We start from the raw sequence: 18,735 nt of genomic DNA, 5'->3' as shown, positions 1-18,735 counted from the left end.
CTAGAAAATGGGGGATACGTTCCCTGAGTGTCTCCCCCCCATATTCTAGACGGTCCAGAGTCGTCGTGGGACCCCTTTATTTTTTTTCTTACAATAAATTGGTGAAAGAGGAAATGTTTTGGGGACTGTTTTTTCAAATAAATTTCTTTTGTCGATTTTTTGTTTTTGTTAGTACTGACAGTTTATGATGTTGGGTATCTAATAGACGCCATGACATCACAAACTGCTGGGCTTTATCTCAGGTGACTTTACAGCTAGTATCAACCCGATTTATTACCCCGTTTGCCACTGCACCAGGGCACGGGATGAGCTGGGGTGAAGCGCCAGGATTGGCGCATCTAGTGGATGCGCCACGTCTGGGGTGCCTGCGGCCTGCTATTTTTAGGCTGTGAAGGCCCAATAACTATGGACCTTCCCACCCTGAGAATACCAGACCACAGCTGTCCGCTTTACCTTGGCTGGTGATCCAATTTGGGGGGGACCCTACTTTTATTGTGTAATTATTAATATTTATAAAATAATTATAAAAAAGAGCCTGAGGGGACCTCCACATTGGATCCCCAACCACGGTAAAGCTGCCAGCTGTGGTTTTCAGGCTACAGCCGTCTGCTTTACCCTAGCTGGCTATCAAAAATGGGGGGACCCAACGTCATTTTTTTTTTTTAACTATTTTTTAAATAGAAAAAATTAATGGGCTTCCCTGTATTTTGATTGCCAACCAAGGTAACGGCAGGCAGATGGGGGTGGCAACCCATAGCTGTCTGCTTTATCTGCGCTGAGAATCAAAAATACCGCGGAGCGCTACGTCATTTTTTTAAAGATTTATTTTTACAGCACTGTGATGTCCAGCAATCAAAATACAGGGAAGCCCATTTTATTTTTAGTTATTTAAATAAATAATTAAAAAAATATATATGGGCTCTCGCTGCATTTTTTGTATTGCTAGCTAAGGGTAATCCAAGCAGCTACTGGCTGCTAACCCCCACTGCTTGGTGTTACCTTCACTGGCAATGGAAAATCCAGGGAAGCATTTTTTATTTTTTTTGCCAAAAAACTACAAAAAAAGGACGTGAGCTTCGCCATATTTTTGTATGCTAGCCAGGTATAGCAGGCAGGTGCTGGAAGAGTTGGATACAGCGCCAGAAGATGGCGCTTCTATGAAAATGCCATTTTCTGAGGTGGCTGCAGACTGGAATTCGCAGCAGTGGGGCCCAGAAAGCTCAGGCCAACCTGTGGTGCGGATTCCAATCCCCAGCTGCCTAGTTGTACCTGGCTGGACACAAAAATGGGGCAAAGCCTACGTCATTTGTTTTCTAATTATTTCATGAAATTCATGAAATAATAAAAAAAGGGCTTCCCTTTATTTTTGGTTCCCAGCCGGGTACAAATAGGCAACTGGGGGTTGGGGGCAGCCGTACCTGCCTGCTGTACCTGGCTAGCATACAAAAATATGGCGAAGCCCACATAATTTTTTCAGGGGGCAAAAAACTTCTGCATACAGTCCTGGATGGAGTATGCTGAGCCTTGTAGTTCTGCAGCTGCTGTCTGTCTGTATGGAGAAGAGCAGACAGCAGCTGCAGAACTACAAGGCTCAGCATACTCCATCCAGGACTGTATGCAGAAGTTTTTTGCCCACCAAAAAAATGACGTGGGCTTCGCCATATTTTTGTATGCTAGCCAGGTACAGCAGGCAGCCATGGGCTGCCTCCAACCCCCAGTTGCCTATTTGTACCCGGCTGGGAACCAAAAATATAGGGAAGCCCGTTTTTTTTAATTATTTCACTTATTTCATGAAATAATTAAAAAACAAATGACGTGGGCTTTGCCCCATTTTTGTGTCCAGCCGGGTACAACTAGGCAGCTGGGGATTGGAATCCGCAGCACAGGTTAGCCCGAGGTTTGTGGGCGCCTCTGCTGCGGATTTCAGTCCGCAGCCGTCCCAGAAAATGGCGCTCTCATAGAAGCGCCATCATCTGGCGCTGTATCCAACTCTTCCAACAGCCCTGGAGCCGGGTGGCTTGTTGGGTAATCATGAGTTAATACTGGCTTTGTTTTACCAGCCAGTATTAAGCCAGAGATTCTTAATGTCAGGCATGTTTGACCCGGCCATTAAGAATCTCCAATAAAGGGTTAAAAAAAAGACACCACACAGAGAAAAAATACTTTAATAGAAATAAATACACAGAGACATTAGAGACTCCATCTTTATTACCCCCTGTCAGCCCTCCACGATCCTGCTCTTCTGTCTTCTTTCTTTCTAGTGTAGTAGTAGTGACGATTGTAGTGAGGATGAGATTCACCAGCTCATCACTTGGGGCTGGGGAACCTCCATCCTCACTACAATCATCACTAGTGTAGTAGTAGTGACGATTGTAGTGAGGAAGGATGAGATTCACCAGCTCATCACTTGGGGCTGGGGAACCGCCATCCTCACTACAATGCTCACTACAATCGTGCAGCAGCGTGCAGCCTTCACTCCGTGAGTGATCACTGCTGGCTGCTAGCGGTAACGCTGACAGACGCGTTACCATAGCAACGGTGCTCTCAGAGCCGCGGTTAGCGGTGACGTCACCGCTAACTGCGTTGCTATGGCAACGGTGATCTCCGTTAATGACCGGCTGTGTCAGCCGGTCCCTAACGGAACGGGGAGTCGACCGTGTGCTAGAGCATGTCGCCGGTACACGGCGATACACATATGTGCACCGTGTACCGGAGAGATGCACTCGCAGGTCCTACATGACGTGTCATAGTCATGTGACCAGTCTGTAGCCAATGAGATAATAGCCACATGACTGGTCACATGGCTATTTTGACGTCACGATAGGTCCTGCATCTCTGCTGGCAGTGCAGGTCACCGGGAGGATTCAGCGATCATCGGATGGAATAGCGGCAGGAGACAGAGTGCAGAAGGGATCGCGAGGACCGGTAAGTGTTATGGCAATGTTTATTAACTGTTTGTGTACATTTATCATGCATTTTTATGTGTTTGTGATTGCCTCCCATTCTAGCCTATACGTTCGAGTTCGGTTCGTCGAACGTTCGACGAACCGAACTCGAACGGGACCCCCGTTCGGCGAACCGGCCTCGAGCCGAACCGGGACCAGTTCGCTCATCTCTAGCCCCAACACTACGCCAAAGTATTTCTCTACGTTGGGGTCCCTAGCATAGTCACTGGTGTGCATACCTTATCTCCCCATAATGCTGCTTCTAAGCCGGCTGATTACTGTCGCGCATATTAATGATGCACGACACAGCCGACCCGGAAGCAGCTGCTGCAGGGGTCAGCGCCGGCTGGATGCTGCACCGCGGGAGCGATCAGCACCATGGAGAGCGGGAGCGGGCACAGGTGAGTTGATTTCTAAGTGCAATCACGGGCCACGGAGAACGGAGCCCGGATTGCACTTAGACAACCCACGTGTGCCATGATTCACGGCACACGCAGGGACATGTGCGTGTTTTACACGCCAGTGAAAAACGTCTGTGTTTTTCACTGACGTGTGAAATGGGCCTAAAGCTTTTTACAGGTTCCCTTTGAATGGAACCTGTTAGCTGACTTATGTTGCCCAAATTGCAGGCAGCTTGATTCAGAATCTGGCTACATGACTGGAGTCAGGCATATTTTCACTGAATCACTATCCATAGCAAATGACTAGTTGCCGCTACCAGTCATCTCTAAGTGCCACTCTCTGGGGTTATCAGGTCTCTGGCATAGCAAGAAACCTGTCAAATACTTAGGGATGTGCAGAGAAGATGCTGAGATGTTTGAAAAAGAACTTTCACCAAATTTTCAAGTTCAACAGGAAAACAAAGGAATAGTGGCTGCAAAATAGAATAAATGTGTTTTTTTATTTTTTAAACTTTTTTTTAATTTCCCATGTTTGTTGTGGAGATGTTAGCAACTAATGTATTGGAACCTAATGATAAATAATAATTTAAAAAAATGAAATTCCAATTGGGTGTTATCAGTTAATTTTCACTGGGGCTGGTACCTCTCTCTGTGTCAGTTGTTCAATCATAAGCAGGAAGCAACATACTAGATAGAACACATCCTACAACAGCATAGGCTTCTTAGTGCGTGAGGATAAAGAACTGATATCTTTTTGTAATTTACTCCATAATTAGACAGTGATTGGTATAGAACTCATGTAGGAGTTGGTCGCGTTTAACCCCACCCCTATAGTATTATGCTTTCCCGCTGCAAAGAATGATTTTTATACTAAGTAGATTGCCAATGCTGTTGAATATTATAATATACAGTCATGGCCAAAAGTTTTGAGAATGCTACAAATATTAATTTTTACAAAGTCTACTGCTTAAGTTTTTCTCATGGCAATTTGCATATACTCCAGAATGTCATAAAGAGTGATCAGCTTAACAGCAATTACTTGCAAAGTCACTATTGGCTAAGAAAATGAACTTCAACCCCCAAATCATATTTCAACATCATTGCATTCCTGCCTTAAAAGAGCAGCTAACATTGTTTTAGTGATTGTTCCATTAACACAGGTGTGGGGGTTGATGAGGACAGGGCTGGTGATCAATCAGTCATGATTAAGTAAGAATGACACCACTGGACACTTTAAAAGGAGGCTGGTGCTTGGTGTCATTGTTTCTATTCAGTTAACCATGGTTATCTGTAAAGAAACACGTGCAGCCATCATTGCTCTGCACAAAAATGGCCAAACAGGGAAGAGTATCGCAGCTACAAAGATTGCACCTCAGTCAACAATCTATCGCATCATCAAGAACTTCAAGGAGAGAGCTTCCATTGTTGCCAAAAGGCTCCAGGGTGCCCAAGAAGGACCAGCAAACGCCAGGACCATATCTTAAAACTGTTTCAGCTGCGGGATCAGACTTCCAGCAGTGCCGAGCTAGCTCAGCAATGGCAGCAGGCTGGTATGAGTGCTTCTGCACGCACTGTGAGGCGGAGACTGCTTGAGCAAGGTCTGGTTTCAAGGAGGGCAGCAAAGAAGCCACTTCTCTCCAGAAAAAACATCAGGGACCGACTGATATTCTGCAACAGGTACAGGGAGTGGACTGCTGAGGACTGGGGTAAAGTCATTTTCTCAGATGAATCCCCTTTTTGATTGTTTGGGACATCTGGAAAACAGCTTAGTAGGGGAAGAAGAGGTGAGCGCTACCACCAGTCTTGTCTCATGACAACTGTTAAGCATCCTGAAACGATTCATGTGTGGGGTTGCTTCTCAGCCAAGGGAATCGGCTCACTCACAGTCTTGCCTAAAAACACAGCCATGAATAAAGAATGGCACCAGAATGTCCTCCAAGAGCATCTTCTCCCAACTGTCCAAGAGCAGTTTGGTGCCCAACAATGCCTTTTCCAGCATGATGGAGCACCTTGCCATAAAGCAAAGTTGATCACTAAATGGCTCATGGAACAAAACGTAGAGATTTTGGGTCCATGGCCTGGAAACTCACCAGATCTTAATCCCATTGAGAACTTGTGGGCAATCATCAAGAAACGGGTGGACAAACAAAAACCAACAAATTCTGGCAAAATGCAAGCATTGCTTATGCAAGAATGGACAGCTATCAGTCAGGATTTGATCCAGAAGTTGATTGAGAGCATGCCAGGGAGAATTGCAGAGGTCCTGAAGAAGAAGGGTCAACACTGCAAATATTGACTTGCTGCATTAACTCATTCTAACTGTCAATATAACCTTTTGGTACTCATAATATGATTGCAATTATATTTCTGTATGTGATGTAAACATCAGACAAACACAATTAAAAACCAGAGGGCAACAGATCATGTGAAAATATAATTTTGTTGTCATTCTCAAAACTTTTGGCCATGACTGTATGTGGGAAGATGTTCTGCTGCTGCAAGCCAAATGTGGTTTTGTAGATGTAGCAGCTGGCACCACCTAGCGTTGAGGTCCAATAATGTAAGGAATATGTTTATGTGATGTTTAATGGGCTGCAAATGTATCAACAATGTATTAGAGTATGTTTCAGTAGATATAAACAATGTTGGACACTTCTTGTTTGGAGGAGGTTCAGAGTCAGGAGGGGAGGAGTGACAGATGGGTTGCCAGTGGGTTGGTCAGATTGATGGACCTGGTAAGGAGTGAGTTCTGCACACAGGTTCGTGGACTACAGAATGTGTCATGGACTGAGGGCTGGTTATTTAACTTGGAAGTATTCTCGTAAGGTCGGCAGCCTACGGCTCACTCCAACAGGCTTATAGAGTCAAGTAACAAGAGAGTCGACAGGGCCAAGAATCAGATGGCGGTGATAACAGTGGGGGAAATGAGGCAGACGTGCCAGGCAACCGTTCCACGATGACGGCAATAGGCTGAGAGAGTGCAGCAAAGAACAAATACAGCATACCGTAAGAATGAGGCCATGTCTGTTATAAATGGGAGAAGGAAAATAAACTGTTCAATTTATGGTTACCAAACGAACCAGTGTGTTAACTGTTTCATTACTGCGTCTATGACGGGGACCAGCTGTGGGGTGATGGACACCACCCTGAAGAAAACAGTGTCTTACACAACACCCAAAGTGATCCACACATAATAACTCATTCTGACGTAGGAGTGCGGAGCCCCCACAGCCTGGCATCAGTACCTTCCTACACACACCTGACTCACACCTTTCATATGAAGAAGAGGAGTTTTATGGTCATAAAAATAGATTTTTTTTTAACAACAAGGTAAAAGCAGTTGGCATCACATAACAATATAATGATGTACACATAATACAAGCAGACAATTACAGACAGGAAGATGAATATGAGATCTACTTTGGATCTACTGCACATTTGGACAAATATTAACATGGGTGTGATCCTCACATCAAAAACCCTGCTATGCAATACATAAGTATGACCCAGCGGCCCTAATAATCCACATATTACAAAAAGAGCACAACAGGGCATGATTATAACCCCATCAGCACATATCAAGTAAAGTGCCTAGTGTAGGAAGCCAATTCTGGACCTCAAAAGAAGACCTCCAATGCGCGTTTCACATGTTTGCTAATCTCGTTGGTTATTCATGGGGATTTCTGTCTGTAATTGTCTGTTTGTATTATGTGTACATCATTAAATTGTTATGGTATGTTATGCCAACTGCTTTTACGTTGTTGTTCAAATAAAATTGTATTTTTTATAACCATAAAACTCCTCTTCCTCCAGTTTTGTTGATTGCTATAGAGTGGTCTTTATGCTAATCACTGTGTGGTATCACTGTCCCACCTAATGATTTAGCTTATTGTTTCTGTAGTATGTGCCAGATGTATTTTGTGCCTTACTTTTCATACAAGGTCAGTGTTGGGAGAGAGGCAGCACAACTGAGTTTAGCTGTGTCCCATTACAAACCCTTCTATCATCTTTCCTACTCACAAATTGTTGTCAGCTTTGTTGTACTGCTCCTCTTCTACACTGTGTGTCTGGAAATGAGAGCTCAACATTTGTCTGTTATGGCTGTTCCTGTGTGATACATATGACATGCTGCAGTTTTGTAAATTTGTCATTAGTGAGGCACAAGCTATTGTCAACGTCAATATAACAGCGCAGCTCACGAAGGAACTACATACTACTGTCATTGGAGATGAAATGAAGATAGAAATTGGTAGCGGCATCAGGAGCTGCAGGAAGCACCCGGGACACTTTTCTACTAAATGACAGGCACTTTCCTCCATCTGTGTATTCAGGAGGGCAGTGGTAAGAAAGCTGGGAGCTGCAGAAAAATATTACCATGTTTTCTCGAAAATAAGACACTCTCTTATATTATTTTTTTGCCCCTAATAAATGCACTAGAACTTATTTTCAAGGTAGGACTTATTTCTGGAAAACACAGGTTTGAGGTCAATTTACCCCCCAAAAGGTAGATCCCCTTAGGAGAATCATAGTACTAGACCCCAAAATCTGCTTCACTCTTAGGTCCTCCTGCGATCCACAGCACGGACTCCCAGCAAGTTCTTGTGTGCTCCATAGTGGTCCTCCCCTGCTTCCAGGTGACACTCACACACACATCACATCACAGGAACATCATAAACACATACAGATACATCCGGCGACAGCCATACTGCTTCCAGCCAGCAGCGCTGTGGAACGCATGTATGACCTGCAGAGTAAGGCATCGATGTGTTTCACTGCAGGTCCTCGATGCATTCCACTGCAGGTCCTCGCATTCCACAGCATCCTGTTTGGGGTCTGGTGAGTATGATTGCGAAGTCAGTCATCTTTTGGTTTTTGGCTGCTTTCTTTAATGAAGTACTGCTATTTCATTATTGAACTGCTACTAGGACTTATTTTAGGGGTAGGGCTTATTTGTACAGGAACACGGTATGTAGTACAGATGTAAGAGGGAGAGATTTATAGCATTGTTCAGCTTAAGCTTTTCGGTTCACAAACTTTGGAACTTATGAATGACAAAAGACTGACATGTAAAACTGACAGGCCTGTTTTGCTATGCATCAATGCAAATATATATTTTGTCAGCACAATTTAAGGTGCATGGGTGGATCGTGGATCCACCTGCGCCTACGAGGCACACATGTCTGCTGTACAAATCAGCAGAAATGTGCAGGATCACCGTTGGATCACTACAGCATCCAGCAGTGATCACCCATTCATGATTTAGGATGTACCAGTATGTCCTCGGTCATGAAGGGGTTAATTCCACCTGTTTTGAACTTGTTACCTGTATAAAAGACACCTTTCCACACACTGAATTAATATCACACTTCAGCCTCTATAACATGGCCAAGAGCAAAGAGCTTTCTAAGGACACCAGGAACAAAATTATAGACCTGTACAAGACTGGGATGGGGTACAGGACAATAGGCAAGCATTTTTGTGAGAAGACAACATCTGTTGGTGCAATTGTTAGAAAAAGGAAGAAACATGAGATGACTGTCAATCTTACTTGGTCGGAGGCTCCATGCAAGATCTTGCCTCGTGGGGTAAGGAAAATTCTGGAAAAGGTCAGCAATGAGCCCAGAACTACACAGGTGAACATGGTCAATGAACTGAAGAGAGACGGGACCACAGTCTAAAAGATTACAGTTAGTAACATACTACTATGTCATGGTTTAAAATCCGGCAGGGGATGCAAGTTCCCCTTGCTCAGACCTGCACATGTCCAGGCCTGTTTGAAGGTCGCCAATGACCATCTGGAAGATCTGAAGAAGGCATGGGAGAAGATCATGTGGTCAGATAAGACCAAAATAAAACTTATTGGTATCAACTCCTCTCACCATATTTGGAGAAAGAAGAAAGATGAGTACAACCCCTAGAACACTTTTCAAACTTGAAGCATGAGGGTGGAAACATTATACATTAAGAATGCTTTTCTACTAAGGGGAAAGGACGACTACATCATATTGAAAGGAGGATGGATGGGGTCATGTATCGAGAGATTTTGGCCAACAATCTCCATCCATTAGTAAGAGCATTGAAGATGGGTCATGGCTGGGTCTTCCACCATAACAATGACCCAAAACACACAACCAGGTCAAGTAAGGAGTGGCTCCGTAAGAAGCATTTCAAAGTTCTTGATTGGCCTAGAAAGTCTCCAGATAGTCTCTAGATATGAAACCAATAGAAAATCTTTGGAGGCAGCTGAAACTCAGTGTTGCCCAGCAACATCCTGAAACCTGAAAGATCTGGAGAAGATATTTGTAGAGTGGGCCAAAATCCCTTCTGCAGTTTGGGCAAACTTGGTCAAGAACTGTAAAAAACATCTATACCAAATATTAAGGTTTTTTTTTCTATTGTGTCAAAAACTTACTTCATGCAATATAATAAAATGTGACAACGTGATTTAAATGGTCGCAGCGGGGATTGTGCAATTCCCTGCCACCATCAGAGGCCCCATGACCTGATCACGGGAAGCTGATGGTTGCCATGGTAGCTCGAGGTCATGTGATCACTCCTGATGCTGCCATGACGTATTTCGTGTGAGAACCAACAGAGTGCCAGTTCTCATGGGAACACTGCATTTTTGGTGATCTGAGCTGTGCAGCTCTGATCTACAGAAATGAAAGAGTGATTAGACTGCTGATCCTTATAGCCCATAGGGGGACCAGTAAAATAAAAAGAGTAAAAAAAAAGTTTCATAAAAAAACGTAAAAGTTCAAAACACCCCCCATTCGTCTCATTGAATTTAAAACAGTTAAAAAATAAAAAATATACACATATTTGGTAATGCCGTCCAGAAATGCCTGATACAATAAAGTATAAAACCAATTAATCTGATCAGTACACGGCGTGGCGATAAAAAATTCCAAAAGCCAAAATTACGTTTTTGAATGCCACAATTTTTTCTTTAAAATGTAATAACAGGTGATCAAAATGTAGCATCTGCATAAAAATGGTACAATAAAAATGCCAGCTCAAAATGCAAAAAAATAAGCTGTCACTGAGCCCCAGATCCTAAAAAATAGGAACGCTACGGGTCTCATAAAATGACGCTAAAAGCGCTACTCTTTTTTGGACAAACCTCTGAATTTTTTTAACCTCTTAGATAAAAGTAAAAGTAAACATATTTAGTACCTATGAACTTGTACCGACCTGAGGCATCATATTGACTTGTTAGTTTTACCATACAGCGAACACGGTAAATAAAATATCCCCAAAACAATCGTGCAATTGGAATTTTTTTCCTGTTTTCCAGTACACTATATGGTAAAACTCATGGTTTGACTCAAAAGTACCACTCATCTCGCAAAAAATAAGCCCTCATATGGCAAGACAATAATAAAAAAGGTTATGGCTCTTGGAAGAAGAGGCTGAAAATTGCCTGGGGTAAAGGGGTTAATCAATGTATAGGACTTTTGTGTTCTGCCCCTTACATGACTTATATCCAGCCACTCCCAGTGCAACTTTCGGAAGCCGTGTGGTTACGGATAGGCCATCAGTTATAAACTCCCAGACAACTCTTTTAAGTTTTAGAATTTATAAATATTAAATACATTTTAACAGAAAAAAAAATGGATGAACATTAATGAAATCCATATAAATATTTTAGCACTTAGAAAAGTAACAAGAAATAACAATGCTGTCTCATAAATTATCCACTGGAAACCATTCTCAAACAGGATCTAACATCTATTTCTGTGGTTACGTCAAATCCACAGCTGGAAATTCAACAGGATAATATTATTAGTTGTTACCGGCATCTGATGAGAAATTCATGTCAATATCACCTTTAGAAACTCATTTAATTTGAAAACTGAGGACATGTTCAATACTTATTTCACACAATGTTTATATAGAGCTAGCCTAATTGATATCAATTAATTAATAGATTAGAAAAAGACTATATCAGCAATTACACTTGTGATTTTAATAGTTTGATAGAGCTTCTCATTATTATAACACAATTTAATAAATATTAAGTTTTATTCACGTTCCTTTTGATTGGGTTCATTTTGCTTTAGGCAAATATGGTGGTCTCCTACACGGCCCCATTATGTTTTTGTATTACCAAGCATTATGCAACATTACCATAATAGATTTTGGAGCAAGCCATTTAGACTCCCAAAGCAAGGACCCTCGATAGCAGAAGACATACAGCTGATGCAATCTATAAAATGTAATCATTTTCTGCTTGATCAAGAATAAAGAACTGCAAACTCCGTCAGTGATATATGATTTTTTGACAGTTCAAGATCAATGTGCAAAATGACTGATGTATGATTTATGGATGTATAATTTACTGTGTGATCTTCTGACATCTAAAAATCTCAATGTGGTCCTATTTATTTCAAGAAAGCGCTTTGAAATATTTGGGGTGTAGTTTACTTGTCAAAATGTATGCATGCAATTGGAAATTTATGTGGGGAGAAAAAAGAGAGAGGGCGATCCGGCACAAATCCTCCTTAAGTTAAAATATTCAACTCTTTATTTGGACATATTTAAAAAACACATCGTGAAGACCAAAAAATTCATTCAGATGATGTCAGTACAAATCATGAAGGCTTAACGCGTTTCGGACTAATAATATAAAAACAAAACAAGTCCTTAATCATAAGTGCTTCATGAAGCACTTATGATTAAGGACTTGTTTTGTTTTTATATTATTAGTCCGAAACGCGTTAAGCCTTCATGATTTGTACTGACATCATCTGAATGAATTTTTTGGTCTTCACGATGTGTTTTTTAAATATGTCCAAATAAAGACTTGAATATTTTAACTTAAGGAGGATTTGTGCCGGATCGCCCTCTCTCTTTTTTCTCCCCACGTTCCTTGTTACCGGTCGGGATAGACCGAAGGATCCCGGGCACCCGCAAGGCTGAACAGTCCGGGCAGCAGGTGAGCTGAAGAAACCAATCCTTATATTCTCAATTGGAAATTTATGCTCATGTTTGGCAATTGGAGAAAGTATGTGTGCAAAAAATATTTATATAGAAAAACTTGGCAGTGTTCATAGTCAGATTTTCATTGACAAGGCTTGATCTATGTATTAAAAAGAACATACTTTTTAATATATCTGGTTCACTTGGAAATAATATATTGATTGAATTTCTCTTTGTGTGTTTTCAGAAGCTGTACATTTACACCGCTAATTTACATTTTTGTTTCATATCCTTGTTTCCTTTTGGTAAATAAGTATAAACATTTTACTTGTTTTATTGAGTGAGAAGATAATTGTCGAAAGGTTTTGGGCTGATTTTGGAGTAACTTCAGGCTTTTTATCCCATGCATTATCCAACATTTCAGACATAATTTCATTAATTTATATAAAAGACAAATAAAAAACAGGGAGCGTTCCTGTGTGCATCAGACAGATCCAGCTGCGGTATAGAGGGTGAGTTCACTCACCTGTCTCAGTTGTGCAGCAGGCACAACTCTGTAAACAGCGTTTTCAGAGGCCAGAGGTCCCAGGTGGCCCACATATGATCCTCCAAGTGGTGTCTCATTGCAGTTACAGAGGATTCCCCAGCCCAGCTGACTGCTGTGTGAGCCTCAGCTGATGCGAGTTTCCCAGCAGTCAGCAGTGGAGGCAGTGGGTATGTACAAACTCCTCCTCATCTATATAGGAGTTCACAGACACGAGCGCTGATGGGACTGCCGCAGCTCCTCCGCATGCTCCCAAGGGAGTATAGATACAGTATGGTGCCAACAAAAACAAAAATTGTGTGATAAAGGATGCATGCGGATCACACACCCAGTGCTCAGCTCTATTGAAAAGCTGAAAAGAATAAATTATAATATTACTGGTTTTATTCACAATGCATTTCAGAGGCGGTCTACCTCATTCATCATTTGCCAGTACAATTAAGAGGTCATTATTAGACAAATTTACACACTCCATGTCAGTCATTCAATCGATCAATCAATCATCTTAGTTCTGGGTGATCCTGTGCAGTGATCCTGTTTTGTCCACTTTGCTTCCCAAATGAACCCACAGTAATTTACAGGAAAAATAAAAACCTCAGGAATTCAATTGCCCTCAGCCTGTGTTTGCGTTGATAGGAATGTCCAGAGCCAAAGTGCTAATATCTATAATAGTCTGGTTGGGGTGTATGGGTGTGGGCATGGTGTCTCTGCTGCAGGATTATTCTTGAGTGTCAGTGCTGGCAACAGAGTGCACTGTCATTGTGCATATTGCACAGCAACAAAAATCTACTGAGCATACGTTTGACAACTTATGCACGCTCAGTAGAGAAGAGACTAGCTACACCTCTAAAATGGACAGCACTGAAGACACTTGATTTTAGGGAGGGGGCGGAGCTGCAGCAGTGATTGCTACCCCTGCCCCTTGATGATGACCATTGTTTTACTATCACAACATGTACAGGGTTTCTCAAATGAGGCATTGTCAAAGAAAAAGTAGTAAAATTGAAAAATAAATAAAGCTGAGAGATAGTTCCTAATAACATTTTAAGGCTCTTTGTTCACCAAATCTTGTAGAATATTAGTATATTAATTGTAGGAATAATTGTTTCTGTGTATCACATTTAATGTCTTTCAGGTCAGTGGGGTTGGCCCACAGTAAGCCTCTCGTCTGTGCTCGGGATGCTATCTGGAATACTTTCTTCTATTGTTGAATCAATAGGAGATTATTACACTTGTGCAAAATTATCAGGAGCTCCAAATCCCCCAACACATGCTTTAAATCGTGGAATTGGAATGGAAGGCATTGGATGTATGTTAGCTGGTATTTGGGGAACAGGGAATGGAACTACCTCATATAGTCAGAATATTGCAGCATTGGGGATTACAAAGGTAAAGGTACCATTTTGCTTTTATGATTAGCAAATGAAAAATGCATGGAAAAGAAAAATCCCAATCATTGTATGTATCGGTTGTCCAATCAGTTTAATTTAGCTGACCCCAAAAATATAAAGTAAAGTGTTATAAAGCTCTCAACCAGTTTGTAAAATACATTTTCTTATGTCCTCTGAGAGTGTCCATGTCCTCTATAGAGTAAATAGAGAACAGTTATAAAGAACATCTCTTGCTCAGGAAGACTTTTCATGTATTATACAAGCATTCTGTTGATCCTATTGATTTGGATATGCAATCCGTAATATTTTATTTTTCCCGTGGTGGCAATAGTTTACAAAGGCAAGTTTGCCGGACAGATTACAGATAATTTTCAGGTGCTTTATCATGGGAACTCTTTGTTATTAGTTTATTGTCAAGGTTAAAAGGTTGGGATTGCAGAATAGTTAAAAAACATATAGGGCTAATAAAATAATGGAATGTATTAAAAGAGGTATGTGTTCATGAAAAAAATATAGTTCTACCTCTGTACAAGTCACTAGTGCGACCGCACTTAGAATACTGTGTACAATTCTGGTCACCGATATATAAGAAGGACATAGCTGAACTGGAGAGGGTGCAGAGAAGAGCGACCAAGATTATTAGAGGAATGGGTGGGCTGCAATACCAAGACAGGTTATTAAACTTGGGGTTATTTAGTTTGGAAAAACGAAGGTTTAGGGGGGATCTAATCACAATTTATAAACATATGAGGGGACAGTACAGAGACCTTTCCAAAGATCTTTTTACACCTAGGCCTGCGAATAGATCACGGGAGCATCCGCTACGTCTTGAGGGAAGAAGGTTTAATCATAATCACAGACGAGGATTCTTTACTGTACGAGCAGTGAGACTGTGGAACTCTCTGCCGCATGATGTTGTAATGAGTGATTCACTACTAACATTTAAGCAGAGCCTGGATGCCTTTCTTGAAAAATGTAATGTTACCAGTTATGTATATTAGATTTTATGACAGGGTATTGATCCAGGGAACTAGTCTGATTGCCGTATGTGGAGTCAGGATGTTAGGCTATGGGTTTAACTAGATGTACTTAGAGTCTCCCTTCAACTTTAAAAACGATGATACTATGAAACTATGATATTCCTCCATCTAGATATTGCTGTTCCAGAAATTGCTGTGGTGCTCTTGATAATAATTTCAGTTACTTTCATAATGTAACTAGTTTTGGCAGATGGCTCATTCATACTTTGAAGCTTAGCCCCACCACATGGTTACTTTTGTATAAACTATTACTTTTGTTTTTTAGACAAGTTTCTAAGAACCTTATTATCCCACTAACACAATAGGTAGATGATTTGAGAAGGTGTCAAAAAAGCAAGGGATGGGAAAGTTTGTTATAAAGCATTTCCTGTAAGAATTGATCTCTGTACCAAAACAAACAAGTTGAAGTACATGGGAAAAAAAGGGTTAATCTGTGCTGCCAGAAGAAGATCACGGAAGATTGATGGAGATTAAAACATCTGATTTTATTGTTCTATGTGTTCGGAGCTGTAGAGCTCATTCTTCAGGAGCAAAATGAATAATGGACACTCTGAAGGTAGTGTACATTATTGATTTTGTTCCTGAAGAAGGAACTATACAGCCCTGAAACACGTAGAACAATAAAATCAGATGTTTTAATCTTCATTGATCTTCAGTAATCTTCTTCTGGCATCGTGGATTAACTCTTTTCTTTCATCTACTTCATCACTATCTTCATGAGTTCTGCAGCAGTCATCTTCATTACGTGGTTTTAGTGGTTGTGTCTTTAACACAACCACACCAGGTTAGTGCACCTATTAAATTCCTTATTGGTACCACGGATAAGACACCATTTGCGCCCCCCCTTGTTTGTCTTTTCAGTTTTCATAACAAACAAAATAAACAAGTTAAATACTTCATTTTCCTGAAATAAAATGATCACATCTCTTTTCAAAATAGTTCTTTCACGAAAATCCTTTGCTAAATTTCCGTATTAGGTGACAAAATCCAAACTGGCATGTATGCATCTGAGCTCAGTCTACGTTAACACCAAATGTCTGCAATTTTTATGTTTAATGTCAATGTTTTTAGCTTTGTTTTTACTGATGTTTTTATTTTTTTGTTAAAACCCCCCAAAACAAAACACAAAAAAAGCTTGTATGAAAAAGACCTAAGATATATTTAATGTTCTTCTAGGTTGGAAGTCGTTTAGTAATGCAGACTGCAGGTATCCTTTTAATTATATTAGGTCTCTTTGGAAAATTTGGAGCCATCTTTATAACAATTCCAGAGCCAGTTATTGGAGGGATGTTCATGGTGATGTTTGGTATGATTGCAGCAGTAGGCCTTTCAAATCTTCAGGTACTTATTTTTGTGAAATATTTATGTAGATATATCTTTTAGTTTATTTAATTTTTGAATAATATATTAGTGTATTTTTTTCATAAAGTGACTTACAACCAGTTCTGTGCAAAAGTTTTGGCAGGTGTGGAAAAAATGCTGCAAAGTAAGAATGCTTTAAAAAAATAAAAGTGTTACAAGTTTACTGTTATTATTTAACAAATTGCAAAGTAAATGAACAACACAAAAATCTTGATCAAATCAATATTTGTCAATAATTCTATTATGTACAGTTTTACGCAGTTTTAGAAGTAACTTAGCAAAGGCGCCTATGGTACTCAATGTTGTGATCAATTGAGAACAACAGGCATATACTTATTCTTATACTTATGCAATACCATCAGGGAAGGTGTCTGATTAGCTCAAATAGGAAAATGACTAGGGATAATCGAATACCTCAAATATTCGGCTTTGCGAATATTTTCCGAATAGGTCGCCGCTATGCGAATATTCGATGCGCAATGTAAGTCTGTGGGAAGACCGAATAGTTTTGAATAGTTGTTAATCGGGTTTCTCATAGACTTACATTGCGCATCGAATATTCGGTAATAGTGGCGACCTATTCGGAAAATATTCGCGAAGCCGAATATTTGAGGTATTCGATCATCCCTAATAATGACCTAAAACATACAAACAATGTCTTTAAGAACTATCTTCAATTCACAGTAAATAGTCCTGAAAGTGTTAGAAGTAGAAGGATTTGCACAAGCCTAATAAACTGGTTTTAAATTCATTGAAAAACTTTGTGTAAGTGTAAGTTGAAAACAATTGATGTTGTTTTGAAGGGAAAGCGTGGTTACACCACATATTTATTTTATTTAGATCTCTCTTTCGTTCATTTACCTTGCAATTTCTTAATTGATAAAAATAAACTATTTACACTTCTATATGTGAATGCATTTTTGATTTGCAGCATGTGCACAGTAAAGTCGATCACAATATTATAATTTTGAAATTCTACCATATTTAACAATGCAATGTGGGACATTTCTTATATTTTCTTTGATATGTTGCTGATTTATGGCTAACGATTTAAATATAAAGAACCACAATTTTAAAGATGTTGGGATGCTGTGTAAAGAAAACAAGAATGCAAAGATTTGTTAAACTCGTATAGAAATATAATATTCACATCAGAACATTGACTACATTTTAGAATTTGAATCTTAGACATTTTTCAATTTCATTTGAAAATAAAAATAATCAAAAAATGAACTAATTTAGAAACTGATGGCAGAAACACATCTTAAAATAAGTGGACATAGTCATGTTTACCATTGTATAGCATCTCCTCTTTTTATCTTCTTACAACTAAATACAAGTCTGAAAAGTGAGGAGATCAATTACTGTGATTTTGAAAGAGGAATTTTGTCTTATTATTGTCTGATGTAGGATTCTAGCTGATCAACACAATGCCGAATATTTTCTATTGGTAAAAGGTATGCACTGCAGGTGGCTAGTTCATTACCTGAACTCGTCATCCAGTATTTGGTTTAGAATTGTCTTGTAATTATACAACCCCATACCAGTGGAGATGCTGGATTGAACTGGGAGCTGATAAAAAAACTTGACGGTCCCACTCCTCGAGATTTTAGGACACAGTGTCCATAGTTTCCATAGGGAATTTCACACTTTGAGTTACCTGAACCTAAAACAGTTTTCCATTTTGCCTCAGTCCATTCTACATGAGCCTTGGTGCTGAGAGGACAGCAGAGTTTCTGGATTCCAATCATATATAGCTTCTTCTTTGTATAATAGAGCTTTAGCTTGCATTTATGGATTGAACAGCAAACTAGCAATGATTTCTGCAATTATTCCTGAGCCCAAGCAGTAATTTGCACAACCAAATCATGCTGTTTTTAATGCACTGCCGCCTGAGGGGTTGTAGATAATGAGCAATCAATATTAACCATCAGTTTTGTCCCTTGTCCAGGTGACTTTCTTCATTATCTCAGAATTTTTTTAAATTGCATTACGTTCTATACATAGAATATTCACAGTCTTTGCATATTTTTCTGAAATTGTTTAACAATGTTTAGCAATTGTTTGCAGATTGGTGTTCCTCTGACCATCTTTGTTTCTGAGAGACTCTGCCTCACTAACATATTGTTT

General features: G+C 40.2%; 1 protein-coding gene across 1 annotated transcript in view; it reads left to right on the top strand.

Annotated features, from left to right (window-relative positions):
• LOC142303441 (solute carrier family 23 member 2-like) overlaps nucleotides 1–18,735 on the top strand; it is a 511,942-nt gene that overhangs the window by 371,048 nt on the left and 122,159 nt on the right. The window contains exons 8-9 of the mRNA XM_075344788.1: nucleotides 13,948–14,201; nucleotides 16,420–16,584. Coding sequence (XP_075200903.1) covers nucleotides 13,948–14,201; nucleotides 16,420–16,584 — 419 coding nt within the window. The remainder of the gene's footprint in view (nucleotides 1–13,947; nucleotides 14,202–16,419; nucleotides 16,585–18,735) is intronic.

The sequence above is a fragment of the Anomaloglossus baeobatrachus genome, chromosome 4 (assembly GCF_048569485.1).
Source record: "Anomaloglossus baeobatrachus isolate aAnoBae1 chromosome 4, aAnoBae1.hap1, whole genome shotgun sequence".
In the NCBI taxonomy this organism is placed as follows: Eukaryota; Metazoa; Chordata; class Amphibia; order Anura; family Aromobatidae; genus Anomaloglossus; species Anomaloglossus baeobatrachus.
This window is presented reverse-complemented; position numbering and strand designations above follow the sequence as displayed.